Source organism: Trematomus bernacchii, unplaced genomic scaffold (assembly GCF_902827165.1).
Source record: "Trematomus bernacchii unplaced genomic scaffold, fTreBer1.1, whole genome shotgun sequence".
In the NCBI taxonomy this organism is placed as follows: domain Eukaryota; kingdom Metazoa; phylum Chordata; class Actinopteri; order Perciformes; family Nototheniidae; genus Trematomus; species Trematomus bernacchii.
The window spans coordinates 3,392,272-3,420,238 of record NW_022987582.1 but is presented as its reverse complement, the minus strand read 5'-3'; the positions used below and the strand labels follow the sequence as shown (position 1 = coordinate 3,420,238).

Here is a 27,967-nt window from a genome sequence, read left to right as displayed (position 1 = left end):
GTTATTGTAGAACCGTTTAGCTTGTCCTTTACCTCTTTCCGTAGCAGACACCCAGTGACGAAACAGAGCATGCGTACTGCTATCCTTTCTTGCTTTACACGCGTGTAATATTCACACTTTGGGAAAGTCTGTGTTTAAGACAGAATTCCGGAAAATATAAGACATATTTTCCACCACTATGGGAGGACAGGCTAAGGGCAAAAAGAAAGGGAAGCCGAAGAGGAAAGACATCAACCCAAACCGTAATCTTGTTCAATGATTCAACATGTTGATAGTTATTTACAGTTGCCTAAACCTATCATACAGCAAATAGTCATGCTTTGCTTTACATTCCAACTCGTTACCAGACCAAATAAGCTAAAACTAACCCTGTCTCTCTATTTATTTTTTACCAGTGGATCCAAGATTTGTTGGAGTGTCACCTCAGGAAAGAATGAAACTAAGAGCACATGAAAAAGCTAAGAAGAAGTCAGCTGAGAAGTACTCTGTGCTGCAGCTTCTCGAAAAGGTGATATTGACAAGACATACACAACAAAGACTAACCAGAAATAGTGATGCCATTTGAAATGTATTTGACTTCTGATTATCTTGTGCATGTTTTTTTTATTATACCATGTGATTATCTGTTGTACAGACAGAGGAATGCATGGACAGTTTTGATTTTGAGATGGCTCGCCTTTTCTGTCAACGAGCCCTGGATGTGGAGTCCTCAAACCTACAAGCCTTGGACATGCAGGGACACATCTGCTCTGAACTAGGAGACACAGAAAAAGCTAAGGAAATATCCTTTATGCAGGTTTATTCTTTTTTTGAATGTGCAGTTGTTTAATTTAAAGGTCCCCTATTATACTCTTTTTCATCAATATATTATAGTTCTCAGTTATATACAAAACATGTCTCTGAAGTGTTTGGCTCGAAATACCAAAACAATTATGCATTGTAGCATCCCATAATCCCCTCTGTTTCAGCCCTGTTTAAAAAGTGCTGATTCTCTGTCTGTTACTTTAGATGAAAACTAGAGAATGCAATTCCTGAAGAAATTGCTAGTGGGAATGCTTTATGCTGAAAAGCTGACGCTGAATTGCTATGCTGAAATGTAATGTGTAAGAAGAAAGTGAAGAATTTAGATTGAAATGATACATGAACACTGGGGGCTTGAATGTGTGATGAGAGAAGAAAAGAAAGTAAAAAGGCTTGGAAAAGCAGCAGAATATTTGAACTGCAAACTTTTGAACTAACTTGATGGCGAATGATCTGTCGCCATGCCAACGGCATTTGATGACATCCCATAATACGCTTAGATGCGTTGATGGCTGCATCGTTACCAAACCTGTGAAGTTTTGGGCCGTTTGGAGCATTTTCACTGAAGTTATGAGAAAACCGTGTTTCACGGTGAGCATTGTGTTGCCATGGCAACGGCATTCGAATAATTCTCAAAACTGTCCCGTAGATGTCTTCACGGCTGGACTGTTAGCACACATGTGAAGTTTGAGCACTTTTTGAACATTTTCATAGGATTTATAGCGACATCGTCTTTTATGGCGAGGGATGCGTTTCCATGGAAACGGCATATGATGACACCCCATAATTGACGTAGAGCTGTTGAGGGCTGGACCGTTAACCATTATCTGAAGTCTGGTGCTGTTTTGACCCTTTTCATAGGCGTTACGACAACATCGTGTTTTATGGCGAGGGATGCGTTTCCATGGAAACGGCATATGGTGAGATGTCAGATTTGACGTAGAGCTGTTGAGGCATGGAGAGGTGATATACAGGTGAAGATTGTGGGACGACCGGACCGTGTCCATTGGAGCTACAGCGACATCGTGTTTTATGGCGAGGGATGCGTTTCCATGGCAACAGCCTATAGTGAGATCTCAGATTTGGTGTAAAGCTGTTGAGGCATGGACCGGTGATATACAAGCGAAGTTTTCATTGTTCTGAATGAGAGATAAACCTCTTACATGTGAACGTTTTGTTGAAGAACCATAACAGATATCGGTGAAATTTCAAAGCGTGAAGCATGTAAAGGAACTTGAGTATCTGAAGTGTACTTTTTGTGTACTTTCGGGTTAATAATGTGGCCTTTTTGGCAGATTAACTAAAGGTGTACGGCTGCTGTGGTGGGGAAAGATGAGGCTGAATTTACAATGGGGTTTAATGGAGACATGAACATTTTTGTCACTTCATGCCCTCAAGAGGCATTTTGTTTAATTATTTTGCTTAATTTATTTTTATTTTTCAAGCTACGAGATGTTTTCCTACGTTTCTCATGAAAAATTATGTCTCAGGAATGTAGGGTTTGGGAATTATGGTAGGTTTAAAAAAAAAATATGAAGGCGAATTTCAATCTGTCCTCCACTCTAGCTGTGACATCACACACTCTAAATCTGAAGAAGGCCTCTTTACCAAGGTCTGAACAATGTTTAATATCTCTAAAAGTATGAATCGGATTTAAAAGTTGTGTAACACGAATAATGTCAGAAAGATGTGTAACATTTTAAAGTTAGAGGTTTCTGAGTGAAAGTATGAAGGAGCAGTTGGCAGTTGAATTCGCATGAAGATTTTTCAAGTCTGAAGAGTTTCTCCATTGACTTCCATGTTAAAAATGTGATGAATTATGGGATGTATCTCTGGAATTATGAAAGTTATGAATTAGAAAAGTAATAGCATTCGATTCCCGACTGAGCTGAACGTTTTGATGTTTGAACGGAGTTTCTGCGATGTGGAATGTGGGAGAAGAAGAGCAGCAAAATAACCCGGCGGAATAATAAAGAATTTCGTGCGTCGAAGAACAGATAGTTGGAATGCTGTAGGGCTGTGCGATTATGGCAAAAATCATAATCACGATTATTTGGGTCAATAATTGATATCACGATTATTAAATACGATTATTCATTGACTTTGAAAAAATCAATTTATTGAACTTTAAAACAAATACAAATAATAATTTGAACAGTATCTTTTTAACTGTTGATTACCCTGAACGTATAATTCAACTGAAAAACCAATACAAAAATAAATAAAATAAATGATACATTTTAAATAAATAATATCAAAATAATAAATACCAATAAACAAGATCAACAAATATTTTGGAGCGCACTTCCACAAGCTACTAAACATATATAAATATGATAAATACAAATAAATGAGACTAAAATTAATTAGATCAAATATGTCACAACCTAGCAAAGCAAAATAATTGTTTTTTTTCGATTAAGTTGTTTTCGTAATTGTGGCAGGCCAAAATCGTAATTGCGATTAAAATACGATTAATTGCACAGCCCTAGAATGCTGTATGCCGTGGTTTATTAATGTGTTTCAGCTGCATTTACCGCTGCAGTGCTGCCCGCTGTTTGGCATCACAACACTGTTATGAAAGTTTCTCTGGTATAAAATGGGTGATGTTAGCATAGCAACCAAAGCTAAACTGACTCTTGACTACTTGTTGCTATCCTATTGTGGCATACGCCGGCACATTTTACCGGCATATTTTTCATTATGATTCTACTTGTGATAGTCGGACATGAGTCATGACAACCTGTGCAGCCCATGTATTGATTGCTATAATACAAAACAAAACGTCTGCCTGCTCTCCACAATGATCAATGACAGCGAACGGATGGTCAAAGTAAGGTACAAATAAACAGAATCACACTAAGCCTGGTTAGTGTTGCCTGACTTTATAAAGTGTGTTTTTTTTAATAAGTGTGTGGTTGCGTTCTAGTCACTTTGGTCAGCGCTACTGCTTGTTACAACTTTCATTTGTCATACTCGCCATAAACAGTTCAAGGTTCAAGGTTCTTTATTGTCAAACTAACATAGCTACAGAGTAATTATGTTGTTGAAAATCTTATGTCACAGGCTTCTCCAACAATGCAACATAATAACAATACAGATAGCAAGAGCAATACAAAAAGAAAAATAGTTATAAAATAAAGTGAGCATGTGGAATAGTGCAGTACGAGTCTATATACAAGTTATTGGAATGATATATATTAGATATTAGATACATATTACTGAGTAGCAGATGAATGTTTTGAAGTTGTTTCAGCAGTTCAATTTTTTAACAGTCTCACTGCCCGCGGGAAGCAACTGTCTCCGAATCTTCTTGTCTTTGCCAGGAAGCTGCGGTAACGTCTGCCAGACGGCAACAGAAAGAACAGTTTGTGGCTGGGGTGATGGGGGTCTTTGATAATCCGTAGTGATTTCTTCCTGAGCTGCTGGGAGTAAAGGTCCTCCATGGATGGCAGCTCCGTCCTGGTGATGTGCTGTGCAGTTTTCACCACCCTCTGTAAAGCCTTACGATTGAGGTCGGTGCAGCTGCCGTACCAGGCCGTCATGCTGCCAGTCAGGATACTCTCTATCGTGCACCTGTAGAAGTTGCAGAGTATCCTGGAATCCATTTTATTATTATTATTGCTCAGGTTGATCCCGTCCGTGCCCGCGCCTCCGACGTAAGCGAGACGTATGCGGTTCTTGCCTCTAGACCGACAATTTTTTGTTGCTTGAAAAGCACCGGGTTTCGGAGCTTAGTGGCGGCTCCGCTGCGGTGTGAACAGGAAAAAACTGTGCTTTTCAGGCTCTAGCTCCGAACCGGCCCTGGAACCGCGTTGGTGTGAAAGCCCCATGAGAGATATTTGGTTAAAAAGAACACAATGGCGCTCTAGGAGGAGATTCAGGTGATAAGGTGGGCGGGGGTTACCTTGGTTGGTTATTGGCTAATGGTTACACAAGCCAAAAAATCGTTATGACATCATAAAGTGGCCAAAATCTGATCAGCTCATTTTCAGACAGGTTTTTATATAAATGGATCAGGACAAAAAGTGAGCAAAACTTTCAGAATCTCTTAAGAGGGGACACATATTTATGTATAAAATACATGAAAAAGTGGATTTTGCATAATAGGTGACCTTTAAACCCTGTTAAATGTTCATTCTGTTTGAGTTGAGTGAGCCTCCTTGACCAAATATCTCTAAGCTTTTTTGCGTGCAGTGGAGCTGAGCCCAGATGTAGGCCACAGTAAGTACATGTATCTAGGACAAATCAACACCGGCCAGGAGTCTGTGGACTTCTACACTAAAGGAATACAAGTGTTGCTGTCTGCATTGGAAAAACAAGCCCAGATCACAGTGAGTAAAGCGCTATACTTACTTACATTCCCTCAATGGTTATATATACATACTCTTCATGAGCTAAGCAGAAATGCCATTACACCCAAGGCTTAATGCTAGTGTAATGGTATTCAAGAGGGTGCTGTTGAACAATATATGAATAATTATCTACACAGTATCTTGATCATTTTACTTATTAATACTTTTTTATTTTAAAGCACTGTCATGCTCATCGTATACAGCAATTTTAATTTATAACACCTTCTAATTTGCTCAAACAACACAAAATACTAAACAAATGCAAAAATATCAAAAAGTTACCACCAGCTTTTCCTTTTCCTCCCTCTCAATTAGTTCTGTTTAAGTGTTTTCCACACAACAACCTTACTCCAAATATAAAAGGAATGGGTTCCAGGTTTTTTCTTTAAATTCTTCAAGCTTGTCCCTGATGACAAACATGTATCTGATTCTCTCTGAAGTATCTGTTAATGAGCTCAGCCGTTGTTAGAGTGACATTGTTTCTGTATTTTCCAGTGAGTGTAAGTGTTATTGCTTTAAGTATGGCATATTCCAGTTGTTGCTGGGAAGTGTGGAGCTTACTTAAAGTAGTTCCGAGAGTTAGGCTATCAAAATAGGTTCTGGAATTTTTGAAGTTGTGAGTACTTCCAAAAATAGACCAAATATTGGATTTCAGTCCTGCTATGCAGGGACATAAGTCATATGCATGATTCTAGGAGTCTGCTTCAGAGGACTTTCTAGCATAATTTGATTTTGGCTAAGAAAGGATAACAAGGAAAGGCACACATTTTTTGTATAATTTAGATCTTCAAAGGTATTTTCTTATAGCTGATATTTTGAATTGTATAAAAAGAAAAGCAATGCTGCTGCTGTCACTTACAACATAAACAATGGCTCCATTTAGATTTAAGTGTCCCAGTAAGAAGTTAGGGTCCTGGTCATTGACACTACCAGTGTAGCTAAATGGAATTCACCCACCATTAATGTCATTATTTACAACTGCTCTTTTTCTTCTCTAATATGTTGAAATATTACCTGTATGACTTAGATAGGGTTTATCTGGGAGAGAAGGGAAGTTGTGCAGTTTTTTGGATAACTTAATTGTTAATAATATTACAAATGTGCATGCCATGTTCACTATTTTGTTTTTTTTACAAGTAAAGAATCTTTAAGTCATCTGCTCTCTGTTCCTCCAGCAGTCTGAGGCTGCAGCTGCTGCCCCAGCAGATGAAGACGCTGAGCTCCCCACAGCGAAGGATGTTTGTGTAGCCTACTGCTCAGTGGCAGAGATTTATCTCACCGACCTCTGGTAGATCACACAGTTAAACTCTTGACTTGTATAATCCCATTTCCTGTTACTGCCTCGGTAATGAATTGATATATATATTTATTTTTTTTGTGTGTGAATGTAGTATGGAAGAGGGGGCTGGAGACAAATGCAAAGAGCTAATTGAGAGAGCATTACAGTATCACCATGACAACCCTGAGGCTCTACAGCTCATGGCAAGTTACCTGTTCAGTACAGAGAGAAACCAGGTCAGTACACACACACATGCATACACATGCATATACACACACACACACACACACACACACACACACACACACACACACACACACACACACACACACACACACACACACACACACACACACACACACACACACACACACACACACAGGATGAGTTATCGCCACATTACAGTGAGAATCTGCTGAGTTAATTATTCGGAACAAATTGAATTGTATGCCATTAATCAGCAGATGGACACTTGCGTTAACACACACACACACACACAGATAGGTCAGCCGATAGGAATGTTAATTACTGGGCAGATCATTGAGGTCATAGAGTCATCTGATAAATGAGAGAGAGATGGAAGAGCAGCCTGCTGGACTCATTTAGAAAATATTCTACAAGAACTTCACAGCATGAAGTATCTGATAATGACTTTGGAACAATTTGTTAATTATATTTTATGTATTTTTGATTTACTAACTGTTAATAAAGGCAGACAACATTCAATCCAAACATTTCTGTAAGACACTTTTGTAGAGCATGCTTAAGAATGCTTCCCATTTTGTATTTGAAATTTGACTTATTCAGCTCACTAATGTGTCTTTGAGTTCAATAACACATCATTTTCAACAATTTCCAGTTCTCCTAAGCTGTAATATTTTTTTACTGTAAAGACAGGATTTCATATTTAAAATATCATAAGCCTTTCCCTATGTTACCTGGAAACCAGTTAATACAGGAAGTAAGAACATAGTGAACATTATTCACAGTGTCTTTAGATCATCCTGGCTGACCTTTGCATTGGAAATAGAAAGGAGCTTTTTTTTTTATTGGCAGGTGTAGCTATCTAAAAAGCGGAGCAAATGACCGCAAATAGTACTTCATGCTCTTACATCACCAAACTGAGGGAAAACAAGAGATCTGTGGAATGAGGTGGATCTGTAATACTAGCTGTAAGCTGTAGGGGTCAGGCTCGCTCCAGTCACACTACAGCATCCCACAACCGGCAACTATTTTTGAATACTCAGGTGATACTTTTGAAAATAAAATAGTCTTTATATATCAAATGGCCATTGACATATATGGAGCTTTCATGATCCAGCATGTAAAAGTGATGCAAACTAAAAATCTTTCCTTTTAAGCTAATTTGTCCTCATCTGTGTGTGTGTATACATATGATATATTTTGGGGTTTAGTTGCACAGTCATACATATACACATGAATTTACACCTATATGCCTTATACTGTTTTCAGGAAGGCAAAGAGTACCTGTTGAAAAGTGTTGGATTGTGGCTGCCTGCACAGGAACAGAGTGCAGCTTCTTCCAGCACAGACGAAGACATGCAGGTGAGTTGGAGCTTTGCTTCGTATTTTTCTGACAGCAACCATAAGATCCCAGTTTATTTATAAAGCACTTTCATGTAACGGGATTGTCACAGTGTGCTTTGCAGTGAGCACAAACATAAGAGAGAGATAATGAAGCAAGGGATAATAAAAATAAAAAGATGGAACAAATACTTCACAAACCTGTGTGCTTTTCTGTTTGTCTATGTGCCTGTGTAAACACAGAGCAGATATGAAAGCACAAGGCGCAACCAGGAAAGTGTATAAAGGATAAGTAAGGGACTACAGGGAATTTGGCAATAAGAAATAAATGGCTCTAATGTCAACGCAGGGTAGGTTCTCAACTACACCAAATAAATGGCACTTGCGTTTACATTCAAATATTGAGAAAAGGTGGTATAAATAAGACGGAAGGGGGTGTTGATATGAGACAAAAATCCCAGTGGCACAACTGCTGTGACTCTTATCTTCAGGAGCAGGTTGATCTGAACCCAGCCTGCCCACACTTTCGCTGTGATTAACAGCCACATAGCTGCAGAATGTTTTGTACCTTGAAATTGGATCGTGGCATTATCAGACAAAGGAAGAACTATGTTTGTGTAAACACTGTAAAGATGACGGTGTTGTCTTTTTTTCCCCCAGAATGAGATCCCTCCATACGAGTCACGTGTCACCACAGCCAAACTGCTCCTTGAATCTGAGGAATTTGAGGTAAAATGATGTGCTATTTTTGGTCTTTGTATGTTTCCTGTTAGTAGGGTTGCCTGGCATTTGTGTGTGTTTGTGTGTGGATATGAATGTGCTTCTAGTGAATAGCAGTGAAGGTGGAAAGGCCATGCTTGGTCTTTATCCCTTCCAGAGTTCAGTGTCAATAATTGAAGAGTGGTATTTACAGAGAGGGACAGAGGTAAGGGGCAGCACAGGAGGAAGGATGTGAAGAAAGGAAGAAAAAAAAGGAAGGATGCTGTAGTCTAATGAATTGCTGCCATATCTGTGATACGGCGCACTTCTAGATCACACGTTAATTTCCAGAATGAATGGCCTTGAATCAGTGGCTCCATGCCTTCAGTTCGGGGCTAAACCCCTAACAGTCATTAAGGCTTCAAGTCATTTTCTGTGATTACTGCGACACCAGCGGTGGTTCAGCTATTTTCTGTTATGATCCAGTGATTAATTTGTAGTCACTCTAGTTGAGTGGTTTATGGTCATTACAGACAGGAAATGAGAACAGTGTCCATTTTTCCCATCACTCCTAAAGTGTGTGTGTGTGTGTGTGTGTGTGTGTGTGTGTGTGTGTGTGTGTGTGTGTGTGTGTGTGTGTGTGTGTGTGTGTGTGTGTGTGTGTGTGTGTGTGTGTGTGGTGTGTGTGTGTGTGTGTGTGTTGTGTGTGTGTGTGTGTGTGTGTGTGTGTGTGTGTGTGTGTGTGTGTGTGTGTGTGTGTGTGTGTGTGTGTGTGTGTGTGTGTGTGTGTGTGTGTGTGTGTGTGTGTGTGTGTGTGCGTGTGTGTGTGTGTGTGTGTGTGTGTGTGTGTGTGTGTGTGTGTGTGTGTGTGTGTGTGTGTGTGTGTGTGTGTGTGTGTGTGTGTTGGGGAGATGGGCTGTCATGTGCATCAGTAAAATGTAACGTCTCGGTCCACAGTTTCTGACGTGTCATTTGTCTTCATACTCCTTTTGGTGTCATCAAGACAGAAACGCAAACAGCACATATTAGGTGTGTGCTTTATTTTGCTGTATGCATGCACGCACAGGCATACACACATCCATGGGCAAGGTTGGACATATTTGCTTTTGGCTATCAGCTATGTGAAAGGTCTGATGGAAATTGAGCTTAAGGATGGGAGTGAAGTAGAAGCAAGTTATTTTCTTTCTGTCTCTCCCAGACTGGGACTTCGCAGGATGAATATACCCTCTTCTCTTTCCTTCTTCTCCTGCACTGTCAAATGCACACACCCTCACTCATTTTTGTGCTATTTATCTCTCCCTATGGACTATAGCTATTCACAACTAAACTCTGTATAAAGTTGTGTGCTTCCACTCTGTATCAGTTTGAAGGCCACCTTTTTAGCAGGGTGCCAGAGTGCTTCCATTTGCCTGTATTTTTTCAGTTTGTTCTTTCAAACTCAGCCAAGCTTTGAAATTGTGTTTAATGTATAAGCCAAAGAAACATACCGGTACGAGGCATATTTGAGTTTCCTGTTCCTGCCTAGAGAATGTGGTTATTTGTGCTAAATAACAGTTAATTTAGAATAGTAAAAGTGGTAGAACTACTTTGTTCTTTGCCAAAAAGCATTTGTGTTTCTCTGTTGGAGATTAAGCTCTTTGTCTGATGACTGCAGTTTGGGCTTGTACATTCAGTCCAATTATATAGTTTGAGCAAATTAGTCATTTGGCAAAAAATAATAGAGTTATTGCATTTGCCAAAATATCTGGCTGTTATGATATTATCTCCATAGTTATTCTGGAAAAATAACTGTATAGCATGATGGAAACGATATATCACAAAATAGATAGTTGTGTGTCTTCTCCAAAGAAATCCCTAAAATACTTATTTTATATAGAAGTGCAGGACGAGCAGCATCGTATTTGCAAATACATATGCAGTGTTTCCCCTAGGTTTACTGCTTTGGGGGGGTGCTGCCTGAGCAGGGGGGGGGGGGGGGGGGGGTGGCATTGGGATATATATTTTTTAATCCTCTGGAGCAGAGAGAGGAGCTGTGGATTATTGTTATTGATTAATGCATCAGTGTTTCTTAGGGTCAAAAACACTAACTTAAAATGAAAGCGTTTAGTTTAAAGTGACAGTAGATATAGATTATTTGCAATTTGGTGCTATATATATATATATATATATATATATATATATATATATATAAAAAATAATTATAATCTTCTTTTTTTTTTTTAAACACCTTGAATTTCAGGGGTGGTGCGGGGCTCCAAGACAATGGTAGGGGAAACACTGATATGTTATATATTTTTCCACTGCTTAGATAGAACCAATCCTAAAAATGATTGGTAGAATAATCAATCTGTCAATCACATCCCTTTTTTTAAATCTCTTAATCCTATAAATCATTTTTCAAGCAAGAACACCAACAATTCTCCCAAGGGACAATTTGCAGTTTTTTCTTTGCTTTTTGGCATTGTGAGTAATAAGTGTTTGGGTTTTGGACCATTGGTTGATCTAAACAATCAGCTTAAACAAGTTTTCAGCAATTAATTTAATCCTAACTTCAAAGACTAGCCATAAAATCATGTTTCAAGAATCAAAAAAAAAAAAAAAAGGTTTATCAATCTTTTTTTATTAAACGTACATGTTGCCTGAATTTTTAGCAAAAGTGCTTTGTGGCAACTATGCGGGCTTCAGAGTCTACAGTCTTCTCAAGTCACTGTCAAACACACAGACATATACCACACACCCCACCATCATCATCATCATCATCACCCCTCACCACTAAGAATTCACATGCCACATAGCAGACAGACAGACAGACGGCCTCCTCTGGCAGCCATTGACGTGTCTCTTCAGAGTAGTCGCACGCAGATGATGGTTAGTTACTCTTCTGGTCACTCGTGTTTGCTTTCATGTATTTCCTTGAACATTTCTATTCTTCAATTTAGCTCACGATGGAGCGCAGCTTGTACTTTCCAATGTTGCTTGAAAGAACTGTTAGCTTTGACATCCCAAGAATTTATTTACTTGCGTTTAGATGTGCATGTGTTTTTGTGTGGTGTGCATGTGTGTGTGTTTGTGAGTGTGTGTGTGTGTGTTTGTGAGTGTGTGTGTTTGTGCGTGTGTGTTTGCATTTTTGTATGGGTTTCTGTGTGTTGAAGATACGGTTTGCCCTCGCTTGTAAAGTGATTTGTCTTTCTCCTGTCACTGCTGTGCGCTCTGGTAAAATCATTCTGTTACACATAATTGCCTGGAACACACACACACACACACACACACATATATGTACATATATGTATATATGTATATATATATGTATATATGTATATATATATGTATATATGTATATATATATATATATATATATATATATATATATGTATATGTATATATATGTATATGTATATATGTATATGTATATATGTATATGTATATATGTATATGTATATATGTATATGTATATATATATATATATGTATATGTATATATATGTATATATGTATATGTATATATATATATATATGTATATGTATATATATGTATATATGTATATGTATATATATGTATATGTATATATATATATATATATATATATATATATATATGTAACACACAACAAATTGCCATTATCAATGAGTGGCTTCCAGGAGTTGCTTTTTTAAATCTGTAAGAGGTCTTTAAATAAAGAGGACAGCATGTATGTATAGTCTTTACAGTGTGTGTGTGTCTTTACAGTGCATTGTTTCTGTTCATGGACCAGTTTTGCATTGTTTATTAAGATCCTTTTTGTGCCCTTCCTTCTAATTTTCACACTTTTTCCCTCGTAGTCCCCCTCTCTTCCCCTTATCTCCTCGCGAATATTAATCTTGTTGTTGTTTAGAGCGTGAAGCGGTTTAAGAATCTCTGAATCTTTAATCACTAGCCCCCGGGTTGACCAGTGTAGTTAGGAAGCAGTACAGTTGGAGATGATATATTGGTTATCATTGCTCCCAGATATCTCTTGTTCTATTTTTGTTGCTCCAAAATGGCTTGTCTTATCAGTTGTTTAAAACCCATACAGATCTTTATTCTTATCTGTTATATCTAGTGCCCAGCACAAACGACTGTTTGTGTGTTAGGTTGTGTGTGATGCAGTGAAAGTCAAGTAAATAACTCTGACGCTGGACATGAATCTATTCATCATCAACTGGGATTAGGTGTTTTTGTTTGTGTATTTTTAATCAGTCATTAATTAATTTAATACAATGGGTTTTCAGAAGATAATTGGTCCAGCAATCAATCAACTGACTCCCTGACATGCACATTTGCACACTCTTAATGAGATAATCTCAATTAACCTGAGACTCCCTGGCAACTGACCTCTTTATCGCCACCGGAAGCAAACAGGCTTAATGAAAAGACGAGAGAACTCCAAAGAGCGTGAGGGAAAAGAAAATGAGGAAGCTCTCCAGCTAATAAGTCTGCCTTAACAAGAAACAAGTGCTGCTTGTTGTGTTCACTGCTGTGTGTAGCTTTGTTGTAGTGTGTGACTATGCAGCAGTGTGTCAGTGCGTGCACAGATACGTGCATGTCTTTTATTCTTGCCCTTCACCATGGGTGATTGGCTAACAGTCGCCTCCAACCTGAAGTTGACAAAAATCAATACATCATCACCTCGGGCCTCACAAACACACAAAAACACACACACCAACCACAACCACAGCATCCACAAGGAGAGAGGCAGAGCAAAACAAACACACAGCCTCAAGCCAAGGTCTGCTTTCTGTAATAGAAACTTCCCACAGAAACCGACCCAGAGAGTGACGCTCGATGGCAAAGGTCACCTAAAATTAAACTCATTTTAGACCTCAAGGAGAGGGACGGGGATGAAAGATAAGAGGGGTCAGGCTGGTATTTAAGTTGATTATGCATCCTTTAGAGTTATACCAGTTTTAAGAATAGATGATATGTTAATGGATGTAAATAGATTAAAAGGGCTATCGAACAGAGCAGCCAAAGTGACTATTGACTGTACGATAAGCACTGGTGAGTGTGTCTATCGACAGCCATGTCTGTTGTCTTGTTTGGTATTGAAGTGCTGTGTATGGGACACTGACCTCATAGACACTTATCAAATCCTCTGATCACTCTTGATTGATCGCACTTTCTGGGAGATGCACACACTTTGTGCAATAACGACATGTTTGTCTGTACCTTCATGTCAAGGCTATATTTATGAATGTGTACTGATGAATGTGTTAAACCTTTAATGTTATTATTTGTATGATGATATTGTCCGATGATTGTTACATGTTATTGACTCTCTCTCTCTCTCTTTGTTTCTCTGTCTTTCTCTGCTTCAGGTGGCGGTAGATGTGTTGGAGGGTCTCCTGGAAGAGGACGATGAAGTCGTCCAGGTAAGCAATGAAATAATGGCCCAGCTGTTTTGCCTAGTAAAGAAATGTGGTGATAAGCTTTCATTCATATTTCTTATTTTGTTTGAAAAGGCAGATTTTACTGCCCCTGAAAGTCAACTCAGAAATCAGAAATGAAGCAGTTTATCAATCCGTTATTTTTATCAAATGTTTTGATTAATTGGTGTGGTATTTCCAGCCTGTCTATCTCTAGCCTGAATGGTGGCTGACGAGGCCAAACAAGCGCAGCATTTTATATCAGTTGGTCTGGTATTATGCAAACAAATACATGTTTCCTTGATAGCAAGTTAGCTACATCCATGAAGACATAGCAACGAAACATTAGTGTAGGGATGAAAGAGTGGATGAGGTTGATGCAGCTGTGCGGTGACCATAGAAACAAGTCTCAAATCTGCATATCAAATGAAACGTGAACAACTTCAAGCTCTTAGCAACTGCTTCTACAGCTTCATCAATTTGCCTTAGTGATTATCCAGAGTTAAAGGAAACAAAAGATCACACCTAGCAAGGAATGTGTTAATACGAACCCAGTGTCAGACCTACTTCAGTCCGACTATCACGCTAATGTTTCCAGACTAATTGACGACTCTTGAGCAAAGTGCGTTTTGGTGATGTGTGTGTGACTTGCCCAGGCACAGGACTAAGTGACGCCTTTGTTATCCCCTTGCAGGCATTCTCATTATTATAAGACAGTATGGATACTTGTGGGAAGGAGCACACTTCAACCTGTTCACTAAGTTGCTTCTGCTAAGCCACTGTTTATGTGTGTGCGCACAAAGAAATGTGCACACACCCTTGCATTACTGCTTATTAAAGAGTGATGTAAATGGCAGTACTTTCTGCGCTTTAGTAGGAAGTTTGTGCTGTCACTGTCAGTGTGCTCAAATCCCCACTGTCAGTGGCAGATTAAGTGAAGGTGTACCACTGAGTGTCAGATAGAGGAGAACAGCAGTCTCTCTCTCTCTCTCTCTTCCTCCCCCACTCCCCCTCAGGCTCAGCCTCCCACACACACCCCTCAGCTGACAGATTGAGAGCAGTCATCGGGGGGCTGCACTTTTAAACTCACTCCAGAGACTGACACAGCTGTGACACTTGATTTGAGCTGGCCCGTAGCCAATCACATATGCATACAGTCACCGCTTGGAATGGTCAGACAGTGTTTTGGCAGATTGTACCACAGGTTTTATGCCGGAGTCATACTAGTGATGTCAGGAGTGTATGACGGACACATTTGCCTGCTCCCCCCCTCCTCTCCCCCTCTCTCTTCCCTCTTTTGTCTTACTCTCTTTCTTATTTCCTCTCTTAAGTGCAGGAGATAAATTGTTAGCTCTCGCCTCCGACTTCTTGCTCTTGCGTATCTCAAAGTTGGAGCCTTACTTATAAATTGTTAAGTCTGCACAAACAACTCAGCTGGTTCCTTGCAAATCTTGTTTCAAAGGTATTCAGTTGATTCATGATGCTTTTGTTCTTCCTTTAGCGGCACCATATGGGAACTAAGATGTGCCTTCCCTTTAAAAAGACAATAGCCTCAGTGATTTGATTGACAGACGCAGCGTTTATTTGATTTTGTGTGCTTCTGTGTGGGGTTGTGGTAGGGTAGAGTGAATCCTCTAAAGTTCTTAATTAGCTAACTTTCTCATGTTTTAATTTTGTGTGGATGTGGATTTTGTGTGGATGTACAAGCCACCTTACCACATACACAACTGTTAGTGGTAGACCAGCTTTAAAGAAACATTGGTTTCTCGTTATTAAGGAAGTTCAAATGTTTAAAGTGGACCTATCATGCTATATTTGAATAATATAGTGTAGGACCATACCTATATAAGGCATATTTATACTTTTTTTTTTTCAAAATACCAAACAGATCATGCATTTTAGCCATGCCTCATTTTGCTCTATTTGACATTTTTTAGATCTGTTTTAGCAAGGGTTGATTCTGTGAGCAACAGCACCATCTAGAGGCCTGGCATATGTACTACAGCGTCTCCAGCGCTTTCGAACGGCAATGCCGTGGTTGTCTCCTCCTGATTGGTGGAGTTGGCCCAATAGCCGTAGCGCCACTGTCCTGACGTCAGGACAGTGATCAAATCTGGATCAGTTTTTATCAAATCCGTTGCAGCCCCTTTTTTAGAGATTTGGGTATGGAGGAAAATAGAGAGGGTTGTGTTTTCTGACACTTGGTGAGTTCCCTGGAACACCGGGGACACATATTCATGTATAAAAGACGTACAAAAGTGCATTTTGCATGATAGGTCCCCTTTAAGTGACCTTATTTCACCCTTTCTTAATATATACATATTTAAACAACACGTTTTCTTGAGGTTCTGCATTCACAGAAAATGTTTTAGTGACATAAATGTCCTACTGCTGGTTCTGCAACATTACTACATTTATCCAGTGCTGCTGTTGTTCTGATAAGTATGGCTGCAGGGTGTAGCCTCCCACTCGGCATGCTCAGTGGCAATTCTGAATTCAGTGTGGTATGCTTGATGTGTTTGTTAGCTAAATGGTTGATTTGGCAGAGGTTCAGGTTCCTTCTGCCTCTGCCCTCAATGAATAATGAATAAAGCAAATATTTGTGCTTGAGGAACAGTGGGTGGTGAGTGAACTTTGACCTTCGATGAGAGGCACACACACACACACCTCCATTTCACTGAGAGTTGAACATGATTGATTTTAGAGGTGAAAGAACAAGCATGACACAGAGTATGTAATTATGTGGGTGAAAGAAGAGGTTTAATTACAGAAAAGGCAAGATTATTGTGCTGTTTATCAGCCTACTAACTTACAGTTAACATTCTGCCTCCGCATTGTTTGAGCTCTGTGGAGCAGGGTTAGGGTTATGATTATTTCAAAATGTGCTAGTTTTGATTTTGTTTTGCATCATTTCATGAGGTGCTAAAATAAGGTCAATCAGCCAGTTAAGAGGTTGGTATCTCCCAACTCTACAAGGTGCTCTGTTGAATTGAGTCATGTATGTAGCCAAGGGTTGTTCTTCTCCAACAGAACAGGCTAAAATATTACCAAATATTTGCAAATACATTGAGCTAAGAAAAACTATTGATGAATACAGAGAACTGGTAACAGCCTTTGAGCAGGCGCCCAGGTAACAGACATTTTTGTATGGGCCCTGGGCCCCTGCCCCCGTAATTACATTAATTGCATGTCATTTTTTCGTGTTTACCCGGAAATGAGATGTCAAAATGGCTGCTGTAAAAGGGGCCTACTTGCTTCAAAGTCCGACAATATTCCTGTATTTAAGGAAGTATCCAAATTAAATTGAATAGTTTTGGCAAATAGGCTACAGTAGGGGTTTTCAAAGTGTGGGAAGGTGAGCCTCCCCTCAGAGAACATAAGAACAGCCGCGCCCCCCCTCCCAATTATTATTGCTATTATTATTATTATTGTTGTCGTTGTTATAATGCAGGGGTATTCAATTGCATTTCAAAGAGGTCCAGTAAGAGAAAATGTCATTAAATGCTCTGTTTTCGCTGTCTACCTTTCTCTCTTTTGAGCACGCCATTTGAAATGACTCCGACTGTGATGCGGGGATGCAATGTAGACACAGTGTTTCCCGTAGGATGGAGTCATAGCAGCGGTGCTAAGGCACGTGGGCCCAGCATAATGTGAGCGTGGAGCGCGTGGAATTCTTTAGTGTGTGCACGTGCGAGGTGCGCCCCGCCAATTTGTTTTTATGTGTCTGCCAGCACAAGAAAGGCTCTTGAGGCCTAGTACCAGGGCTGGTCCGGTTCTAGCCAATTTGCTGCCCTAGGCGAGATTTTAGGCGAGATTTTATATATAAAGAATAAATGAAAAATCTCTACAAAAGACAAATACACTACAAAAACAGAAACGTATTGACATAGGTAATATACGTCAAGGCGGAAAATTAGGATGAGCGCGAACGGTCAAAAATGTTTTTTCCCCTCCCAGAGCTACCAGCGCAGCGCCCCCCAGATCTGGCGCCCTAGGCGACCGCCTATGTCGCCTATGCCAAAAATCGGCCCTGCCTAGCACATACAGTGGCAATGTCTCAAGATTTAGCCAAAATACACCTTTATTGAACATACAGTAACACAAATACTACAAATCCACATAACAAACAATCAAAAATGAAAAAGGGTCGCCACTTATTATTATTTTAATAATAGCTGCGCCGCCGCTATTTGTATATTGGAGAAACACTGAGACAGGAATAAACGCAGATCATCCTCTGGCTGCAGCCTTGACCGGTACTTGCTTTTGATCAAAGTCAATGCGGAAAACCCGCACTCACACAGGTAGATGGAGGTGAAGGGAATGAGCACTTTTACAGCCTTTTTGGTGAGGTGGGGGAACTCGGTCTCCACAGACAGCCAAAAGTGTGCAAGTGACATTTTCTGCCAGACGCTGTCTCCTTTCTCACTTTAGGTAACTTCACAAAAAATCGATCCATGTTGCCACTCGCATAAAGTTAGCTGAAGTTAACTAGCTAGATTTCTCGTAATTTTTTTCTCACGCTGCGCCTCCCCTGAAGCTCTCTGGCGCCCCCCCGGGGAGGCGCGCCTCACACCGCTGGGCTACAGTGTTATAATGGAAGACAGCTAATCTATTAGAACGACACAATGATCTATTATTCCTGACATTATCTTGTGTTTCTGTGTGATTGATCTGATTACTCTCCAGTCCAATCCAGTCCAGCTCTTGGCATGTTGAATAAATGAGGCTTTAGAAGAATTTACAAAAATAGCCACTATCATTTGCCACATGGATGGGTCCAAAGTTTTGTATTAAATTAAGATGATAGTCTTGTTCTACTTGTAAAAATGTAGCAAATTAACTTACATAATGCTTGAATAAAGTAGAACCGAAATAGTGATGCAATTTTTCCAATGCGTTGATTTCTAAGGAAACATCTTTGTATGTTTGCCTTTAATTCTCTGCATCAGGTATGGAGCTGAAGTAACCATGGTGATGTACCTTGCTAAAAAATAGTCACAAGTGTGTAATTAGAAAACCAGAATTCAGTCCGAATTCGCTTGTTAGCCCACTACTGTAATCCAGCTTTCTAAAAAATGCCTCGGGATTGAGTTGTTTTTTTTCCCAAATCACATTTTGTTTTTGTTCACAATTTCTATCAAGACACAACAAAGCAGTCCAAAAATATTTTACAGCTAGATAAAGATAAGATAAAAAAATAGTCTATCTAAATAATCAGGAAGTTTAATATTGTACACAACACAACCTGTGAGTATGATAAGATTTGAAATGCAAAGATGTGTGCCTGAGGGCTTTTATTTTTCATAAATGATGTGTTGGTATATGGTTCAACAAAGTTATTACATTTTTTGCTAATGAAAGATAGAAAAATAAATTGGAAGCGACAGATGGTAAGATGGCCAAGTCAGGTTTAAATTAATTGTAAACCTACAGTATTTGCATTTATGTGCATTATTTAATGAGTAAAGAATATGTCAGCATTAGATCAGGTTGACTGTTGACTGTTATTATGTGATGGATTGCTTTCGCATCCGTGTCATTCCATGTTTTATGTGTGAAACCAGAAAAAGAAAAAGAACGTGGGAATTCATGCGGCCGTGCTCTGTGAGGGTATCAAATCTGTTTCACACAGCTCACTTACTGCAACAAAAAACACTTTCTCTCTGTCTGAGTCTCTGTGCCTGACGTCCCCCATAACCCGCCTCTCTTTCTCTGTACCTCCCAGGTGTGGTATCTCTCCGGCTGGGTGTGCTACCTCCAGCTGGAGAAAGCCAAAGAACTGCAGGAAAGAGAGGGAAGAGAAGTGACGGAGGAGGAGACGGAGGAGTGGAAGTCGTTGCAGGAGGTGGCCAGATCGTACCTGACCAATGCTAAGAAGGTAATGCATGTCATACAATCTGCCAACGAAACCAACGATTGTTTGTTTTGAATGATACAGTAAACTGTAGTTCATCTGATACATATGAATACAACTGAATTATTTACCATTATTTACCATGTATTAAGTACTTTACTTGAATACACAATTGAGACATTAATACTTTACTTGAGTTTTTCCTTTTCAGGATAATTTATAGTTCTATTACATTAGATTTCAGAGGAACTGTTAGTACTCTTTTACATCAGTACATTTGTCCGAGAGCCATATGTACTATTTTCTATGGAAGACCTAGATACTTTTAAATGCAGCACTTTAACTCGTTATGTAGTATTCTCAAAAGGCGGTATTGCTACTTTTACTTACTTCCTCAATCACTGCACATAGAAACTGTGGACACAAATAGTAACATCCATTACACTGTCACAATAGGTAATACTCCTGAGAACCAGTTATTGTCAGAGAAGGAGAACATGCAGTACTGTTAACATGAGAGGGTTCTAACTAAGCTCCATTGTTACCACAGAAATGTCTTCAAGCACATTCTCAAAGAGGTTTAAATATACCCCTGTCTCTCTCCCATTCCCCCTTGCTTGCACACACACACACACACACACACACGCACACGCGCACACAGAATTTGATGTGTCTCATTCATTTGTCATTCTGTCAAGGAGCAATGCCACTATGGGGCCGTGATTCATGTTAGTCTAAAATCCAATAGGCTTGTAAATCAGACAGTGCAGACTGAGGGATGGCAGGCCCCACCCATCTATTTTTTCTTCCCTTTCTCTTTACTTTCCTCTCCTTTCCCCCCCTCCCGTCCAGCTACCCACCCCCCCTCCTGCTCTCCTGCCACATCGTGTTCCCCTACTGATGAGAAGGGGCAGCAGAGTGGCAATATATTGATGTCTGTCTCTCTGGCCAGCAGTGTAGTGACAAGCCTGTCTAACCAGCATCCAGTGGGAATGTCCACAACTGACACAGGAGTGAGGTGGGCTTTCAGCTGCCAAGAGGTAGAATGGAAGAAACTGTGGAGAAGAAAAAGAATAGCACAGAGCGCTTGTAGATTTGAGTTTGCAAGCTTTGTATTGAGTCTCAATAAAGAATGAAAACACTTGAGAAATAGGCACAATCAAGTAGCTAATCATTTTTGCACAGAGAGAAAGAATGCAAAGGAATAAAAAGGTGAAAGACTGACAAAAGCATTGGGTGAGCCGTCAGAGCGTGACAAGTAAACAGCAGAGCTTTTTCTTTGTTGAGTGAGTAAAGCAACAGGCTCAGAATAATGTGAGCGTTAAATGCACAAAGACCTTGAAAAGGTGAAGTGGAATGTGGAAAAGAAAACAGCCCCACTCATGGTTCACTTAATTTCTAATTTCTCCGCTTTCACTCATATGTGTGTGCATCTATACATCATGCAGTTGCGATTCTCTCTTGTTTATATCAGAGCTTTGTTTCTGAGCGTCACTGTGAGTGTTAATTATTAACGATGAGTCAGTCTTCTAGTTAAAATAGGCTCCAACATGTAAATGAGGCCTCAAAGCCCAACGGCTTGTTTTGGCGCCAGTCCACTTCTCTGCATACTTTAGTGTGTGTGTGTGTTTCATGCACTGTGAAAGAGAAAGCATGCGGGTATGCGTAGGAGCACCTTATGTGGATGCACATATTTAATTATGGTTGTGTGTGCCAACTTGCATATCTAATTATTTGTTAAGAAATGTCTTCATTATTCATCTCTTCTGTAATCGATACTTGTGCGCCTCTCTCTCTCACACACGCACACACACACACACACACACACACACACACACACACACACACACACACACACACACACACACACATTCACACAGCTGAGATGCTCTAAAAAGGAATGATGCTTGGATGGCTTGAGAGGACGAGCAAGAAGTGTAAGAGACGAGCGGAGTGGGAGAATGAGAGGGGGGGCGAGGAAGGGAACAAATTGGATGGTGTGTGTGGGTGCAGGGGGTGTAGCTGGTGAATAGTGGCAAGGGTAAAATCAATAGTAAACCGGACGTGAAATGGAATTTGAGTCTCAGCCAGATAGGGTGCGATTGAAGAAGGATCTACAGAGGACAGCGTTCTATATGTGTGTAAGCCTGTGTTAGTGTGTGTGAGTGTGTACATGTGCGTGAGTGTGCACAGAGGCAGCTAGGGCAAACGGAGGTCAAACGCTTTACTTTTTGATGGGGCTGAAAGGGTATCCCATGAGCACAGATTGTGGGTCGGGTTGGTCCAAGGTGTGCTTGTCATGTAATTTTAATGCCTTTCCCTACGAAGGATGTGACTAAAGGACTGAAGTGCTAAATTGTGTGTCTGTCTGTGTATGCGTGCGTACGTGCGTGCGTGCGTGCGAGCGAGAGTTTCAGCCCTCTTGAGACTCCAGCAACATGCCCTGCTCACACTGAAGAAAGTCTAATCTCAGCCAGTGTCACGCCCTTGTCAAGAAATATGTGTATTTTTTCACACAGCCAGAGTGAAGTCGGAGCAGGAACATTTATTGGAACACTTTTTATGTTATATAGCTTTTACTAATGAAGAGATGTCGAGTAGTGTTTGGTCTTAAAAAGACTTAGGGAGGTCATGATTCAGGATACAGAGGGACGTTGAAAGGGGCTAAAGCTTTTCGCACTATTCTGCAAAAAATCACACGCGTTAGTACATGGAGGCACAATATTAAAAGTATAAAAAGGCTTCTACCTTTTTGATAGGAAGGTAATTTGGATACAAATGTGAATGTACAAGTAGTGTGAGCGAAGGGAAGTCAAAGACAAAGTGCACAAGGTAATACTAATGGTCAGGAGACAAGCCAGAAGAATGAAGGCTTTAGGAAATTAAATCAAAGGAGAGGTAAAATGAAAGAGGAATTCAATCATATGTGTTAGACAGAATGTGAACAATGATGAAATGATTAGGCTTTCACTACATAACCAGCCGGTCTTTATTCTGAGCTGCAAGAAAGGTTTCTTTAAAGAAAGAGGGGTAAAAAATCAATTAAGGGATGAAGGGTACATTAGTGCTTATTATTACTCTTTTGTCTGCTGCATGCTATACAAAAGATAGCATTTACAGATAATCTATGCTGGAACACACTATATTATGCATCCACAGAAATAAAAGAATTGTAGGGTCATACATTAATGAAAGCATAATTTAGATTTTTAAGTTACATGGTGCATTTAAACTTTCTTTCTTACTTTTCCACAAAAAATGGCTATTCCTATTAACCAAGTCTAAAGCCCTTCCAGGCTGCAATATAATGTCCATAAACAGGGTGAGACCTCATTTGGCCCCAGAAGCACTTGCACTCGGTGCATTTTGCAGATTGAGCGAAAGTAATTCGGTTTAGTATTAAAATCCATAGGCCTGTTCAATTCTGTTGCCGAGGATTGGAGCCTTTACTGTCATTATCACGAAGTCAAACTTCCCCGGCTTTTCTCTGCAAGAGTCTTCCCCGTGAATGCTGCCATGTTGATGTATGCCACATCGTGTTTGTAAACTCAGATAACAATCACATTTAAAGTTTCAAATTGGTTTCCTTGTTTTGAATTATGCCAGTTACCACGTGAACATACAATAGCAAAGGGAAAGACCAGATTCATAAGTAGAGAAATACAGTAAGAACTAAAAATCTCCATGATAAATTGCTGCTGCAACGGGTCCACTCAACATTTTGAGATCAATTACATTTGACCATGTTTACATCCCTTATGCTAACAGTTTCTCATTGACAGTGACTGTTTGTCTAATATGTGAAACAGACTTTTTCATTTTGAAACCACATCACATGTGAGTATAAACCAGACTAAAAGTCTACTGCCATGCTTGTCTACTGCCATGCTCTTTGAGGCTGAGCACTGCAGAGCTTTAGCTAAATGCTAATGTTTACATGCTGATGTTTGTGTGTCAGATTTATTGTTGCACTACAGGAGGGTCAGGGGATCATCAAAGTCAGAAGTATTCATGTTCTGGGTAGCATGAACGTCTGTAAAACATTTCATGGCCATTCATCCAAAAGGTGTTGAGATTTTTCAGTCTGAACAAAAGCAGTGGACCGACTGACAGATTGACACTGCCACCTCTAGAGCCATGGAGCTAACATGGCTACAAAAAAAAAATTGCGAGTTGTTGCTGAGGACAGAAGTGTCCTTGCACCCCTTTGTGTGTAAGTGTAAAATAGTGTGTGCGTTTTCGAGTTGTTCTGGTGGTGGTCAAGTGTGCTTTGGGCTGTGACTTAGGACTCGAAAGTAGAGCAAAGTGGACCATGAAAGAGTTATACAATTACACACACACACACACACACACACACACACACACACACACACACACACACACACACACACACACACACACACACACACACACACACACACACACACACACATATACACTTCCCTCCCACTCTAGGCAGCTCTCTGGGCCGTGAAAGTGAGAAGAGAAACATAGGCTGCTGTAAATGAGAAATGCCTGTGTTTTCTTGCGACAGCGGTGCTGATCTCAGCAGCTTTCGGCTCGGAGTGCGTAAAGAATAGCGCCTGTTTGTTTAGCTAGCCGAAAGCATCACAATGAATAATCACATCCTATCCTGCAGACAATATGCTATTGATTTGTTGTGCAAATATCACCACGTAGAAATACGATTTCCACTTAGCATTCAGATTCGCAGAACAATGTGTTTTCTTTGTTTTCGAATTCACTTTATTTCTGACACTATTTCTCTTATGCGCATAAAGGACACCCTCTAACTCTTAAGACTGTAATGTGCAATAATCCTGAGTATTGAGCTAGGACTAATGTAAACCCAACTTTTATTCAGAGTGCTTGTTGTGGATAAACATCTCCAAGCATTTCAGAGTGACATTGGCTGTGTGTGTGTGTGTGTGGTGGTGTGTGTGTGTGTGTGTGGTGTGTGTGTGTGTGTGTGTGTGTGTGTGTGTGTGGTGTGTGGGTGTGTGTGTGTGTGTGTGTGTGTGTGTGTGTGTGTGTGTGTGTGTGTGTGTGTTTGTGTGTGTGGTGTTGTGTGTGTGTGTGTGTGTGTGTGTGTGTGTGTGTGTGTGTGTGTGTGTGTGTGTGTGTGTGTGTGGTGTGTGTGTGTGTGTGTGTGTGTGTGTGTGTGTGGCTTAAAGGAGGCTATGAGGGTTGGCTCTCCCGTGGTATCAGACCCTGTGTCTTGGACCTGGGTCACGCTCTACCTCCCTGGAGCTCAGAGATGGCATCCACTTAAATATATACACACACACACACACATTACAGATTCTTACCCTCCAAATGAGTTCCCATGGGATCGTGTGTCTCCTGTCAGGACCTGCTGTTGCTTAGAGACCAGTCCTGGGGCAAAGCAGTCGCACACACTCTTCTTTACTCTCCTGGCTTCGTTACACTTTTAGTAAGAATGATGGCACTCAGCTGCTTATTGTCCTGAGCTCAAGGGACCGTGTGTGTGTGTGTGCATGTGTGTTCTGTAATACTAAATGGAATAATATTCATGGGACTTAAAGCCATTCTCTCCCTCCCTCCTTTTCTTCCTAGTTGTATTTCTGAAAAGCATAAATTGCTGTTTCAGTCGCCCTTTTTATGCACACATAGAAACCCAGTGTTATGCTTTGGTGGTAGCTCCAGTAATTGTATCACCCAACTTCACTTTGAGTTCAGTAATTACACACAAGCAGAGTATTTTACAGAGATAAACTTGCTGGCTGCTTTCAGAACAGAACTTTTTTTTTATCTCGCTCTTTCACGGCATATTTCACTGAGATAACGGCTTTGATAGTGTGTGTATGCGTGCACATGTACGCCACATAACCATATGTTCTTCAGGATACATTTCTCTGCGTGTGTGCGCATGCATGTTGCAGCAGCCAGAGGAAGATAAATGGTCTTTTTGTTTCTTGTGCAGCTGAACGGTGTATCAAATGTGCTGATTTGCCAAATGAAAGACAAAAACTGTTTACCAGCGTTTTGTGAGCCGTGACTGCCTCCGCTGACAGAATGCAGCTGCTGTTGGATATTTCAGGCACTCTAACCAGCACTTGGAGACTTAAAACCTCAGGGCTGCTCATTTCCCTCAACTCCAAGCGGCTGCTTACCGATGCTGTAGTGATGTACTGTTATCTTCGGTGACACAACGGAAGAGCCTCAGGCTGCAGCCACACGAGGACAATAACGGAAACGCACCGAAATCGCTATCAAAAAAGTCTTCCGTCCACACGCAATAGACACCAGAAACGTGTCCGTCCACACGAGACAGCTCGAACCGCTGGAGACACTGTAGTACATATGCCGGGCCTGTAAGTGGCGCTGTACTTCTGCCACAAAATACACCAAAAGCAGCGAAGAAGACTTCTCGCGCATGCATGGTTGCCATGGTTGCCCTTCTGTTTATTCTCCGCGCTGGATTTAGCAGCAGAGGTGGGGTTTCGCCGGTCAACATGTCCGTTAAAGTTTAAATCTTCCGGACAAAATTAGAAAAGTGCCAGTCAAAGGTCTTCTTTTTTATTTATTGAGCTTTAAAACAAATGAATAACGACTATATAATAATATAAGAATAATACACGGAGGACGGAGCCTCTCTTTTCCTCCCCCTCTCCTGACAACCCGTCAGTATCCGTGGTCTCATGCAGCTGGCTCATCCAGTAATGAGTGACCCGACAGTAAAAATGTCGGTAGTTTGAGAGGTAATTAAAATAGCTAAGGGTGATGATCTAACTTGAAGTGTGTGTTTTGTTCCGCTCATCGCTCCATCACAGCGGGCGGAGCTGCAGGTTATCATGCAGAGCTGCGTGTCTCCTCTCCTGTCCGATTAGACTTCACTCGCGTTTATGTCCATATCGATCCAATCTAGCTGGAAGCTCCTGCTGGGTGCACTGTCCTGCAAGATACCGGGACCTGGCTCGAAACACTGGGGCTATTGCGTCATCGTTATCAGGAAATGATCGTTATAGGGCGTAATCACGGAGCCGTTTGGCCCCCCAGAGTGTTTCGTCCACAGATCTACCCACCTTGGGACCCGTTATCGTTATCTGCGTTTCCATGTCGGCCTTGTGCTATCTGATAGAGAACTGTAGCAGATACGACCGTTATCGTCCTCGTGTGGCTGCAGCCTCAGTCAAGAGCTTTTCACTCACCATATCTCATTTTGTGTAATGCCTCTGCAGTATAATTCACTTCATGTTCCCGCTCACCATTTTTTGCTGTATAACCTACTTTCTACTTAAAAATGTGCTGTTTTTTTCCACTCTACTTGCCAGCCCATTACGCACTTGAATCATCCCTTTTTTTCTCTTTCCCCATGTTCCCCAGCTGTACATTAAGCTGCGATGTGATGACCAGCCGATGTCGGAGCATGTGGAACAGCTGCTCAGTGATCTGGGAGGAGAGCTAGAGGGAGAGGAGGAAGATCCTTTGTTGGATGAAGACTATGAACCCTGTAGTGATGAGGAGGAGGAGGAGGAGGAGGATGCTGCAGAGGCACCCATGGAACACTGACCACAGCCTCCTTTACTTTTATTCTGTCATTTCCGTCTGCTTCCCTCTAGTGAAAGGTTGTAGTGCACTCTCTAAAGTGCCTTTTGTGCTGGTTATCCTTTTACACCAGTTTATCAGAGATGGAATTTGAAGTGAGTTTCACAAAAAAAGAGTGGCATTAAAAGCTGCAGTCTCCTAAATCTCTTTCAGTCAGTTGTTTAATGCGTTTGGTGAAATAAGCTCATACTTGACTAAATGCTTCCCTTAATCTCCTTGACAGATGTTGATGAAAGAAATCAGTTTTAGAGCTTTACTTCTTACCAGCAGCAAAAGCAAAACACCTCCGAATGCTTTACCTCTTATACACACCCACACATTGGTTTTTACAAGCAAACAAAAACACCTTCAGTTTAATTACTTTATCTTTCTTTAATACGATAGCAGCAGTAGTAGCAGTGTTTCCTTCTCAGACTGCAGACAAATGAAATATCTCAACAGGAAGTGGGCTTTATTATAAAACTGTGTCTGCCAACAAACA

At 40.6% G+C, this 27,967-nt stretch overlaps 1 protein-coding gene across 2 annotated transcripts; it reads left to right on the top strand.

Annotated features, from left to right (window-relative positions):
- Positions 1-65: 65 nt before the first annotated feature.
- On the top strand, positions 66-27,967 carry si:dkey-12j5.1 (probable assembly chaperone of rpl4). 2 transcript variants are annotated; one of them, XM_034128083.1, is made up of 11 exons: positions 66-242; positions 396-508; positions 635-781; positions 4,983-5,135; positions 6,335-6,444; positions 6,548-6,671; positions 7,909-8,001; positions 8,641-8,709; positions 14,013-14,066; positions 19,789-19,941; positions 27,265-27,967. In XM_034128083.1, exons 1-11 carry the CDS (start codon positions 179-181, stop codon positions 27,448-27,450), a joined length of 1,266 nt encoding a protein of 421 aa, XP_033983974.1. In that variant the 5' UTR covers positions 66-178; the 3' UTR covers positions 27,451-27,967. The 2 variants fall into 2 exon arrangements, with proteins under 2 accessions (XP_033983974.1, XP_033983973.1); XM_034128082.1 differs by having other exon boundaries at positions 6,332-6,444.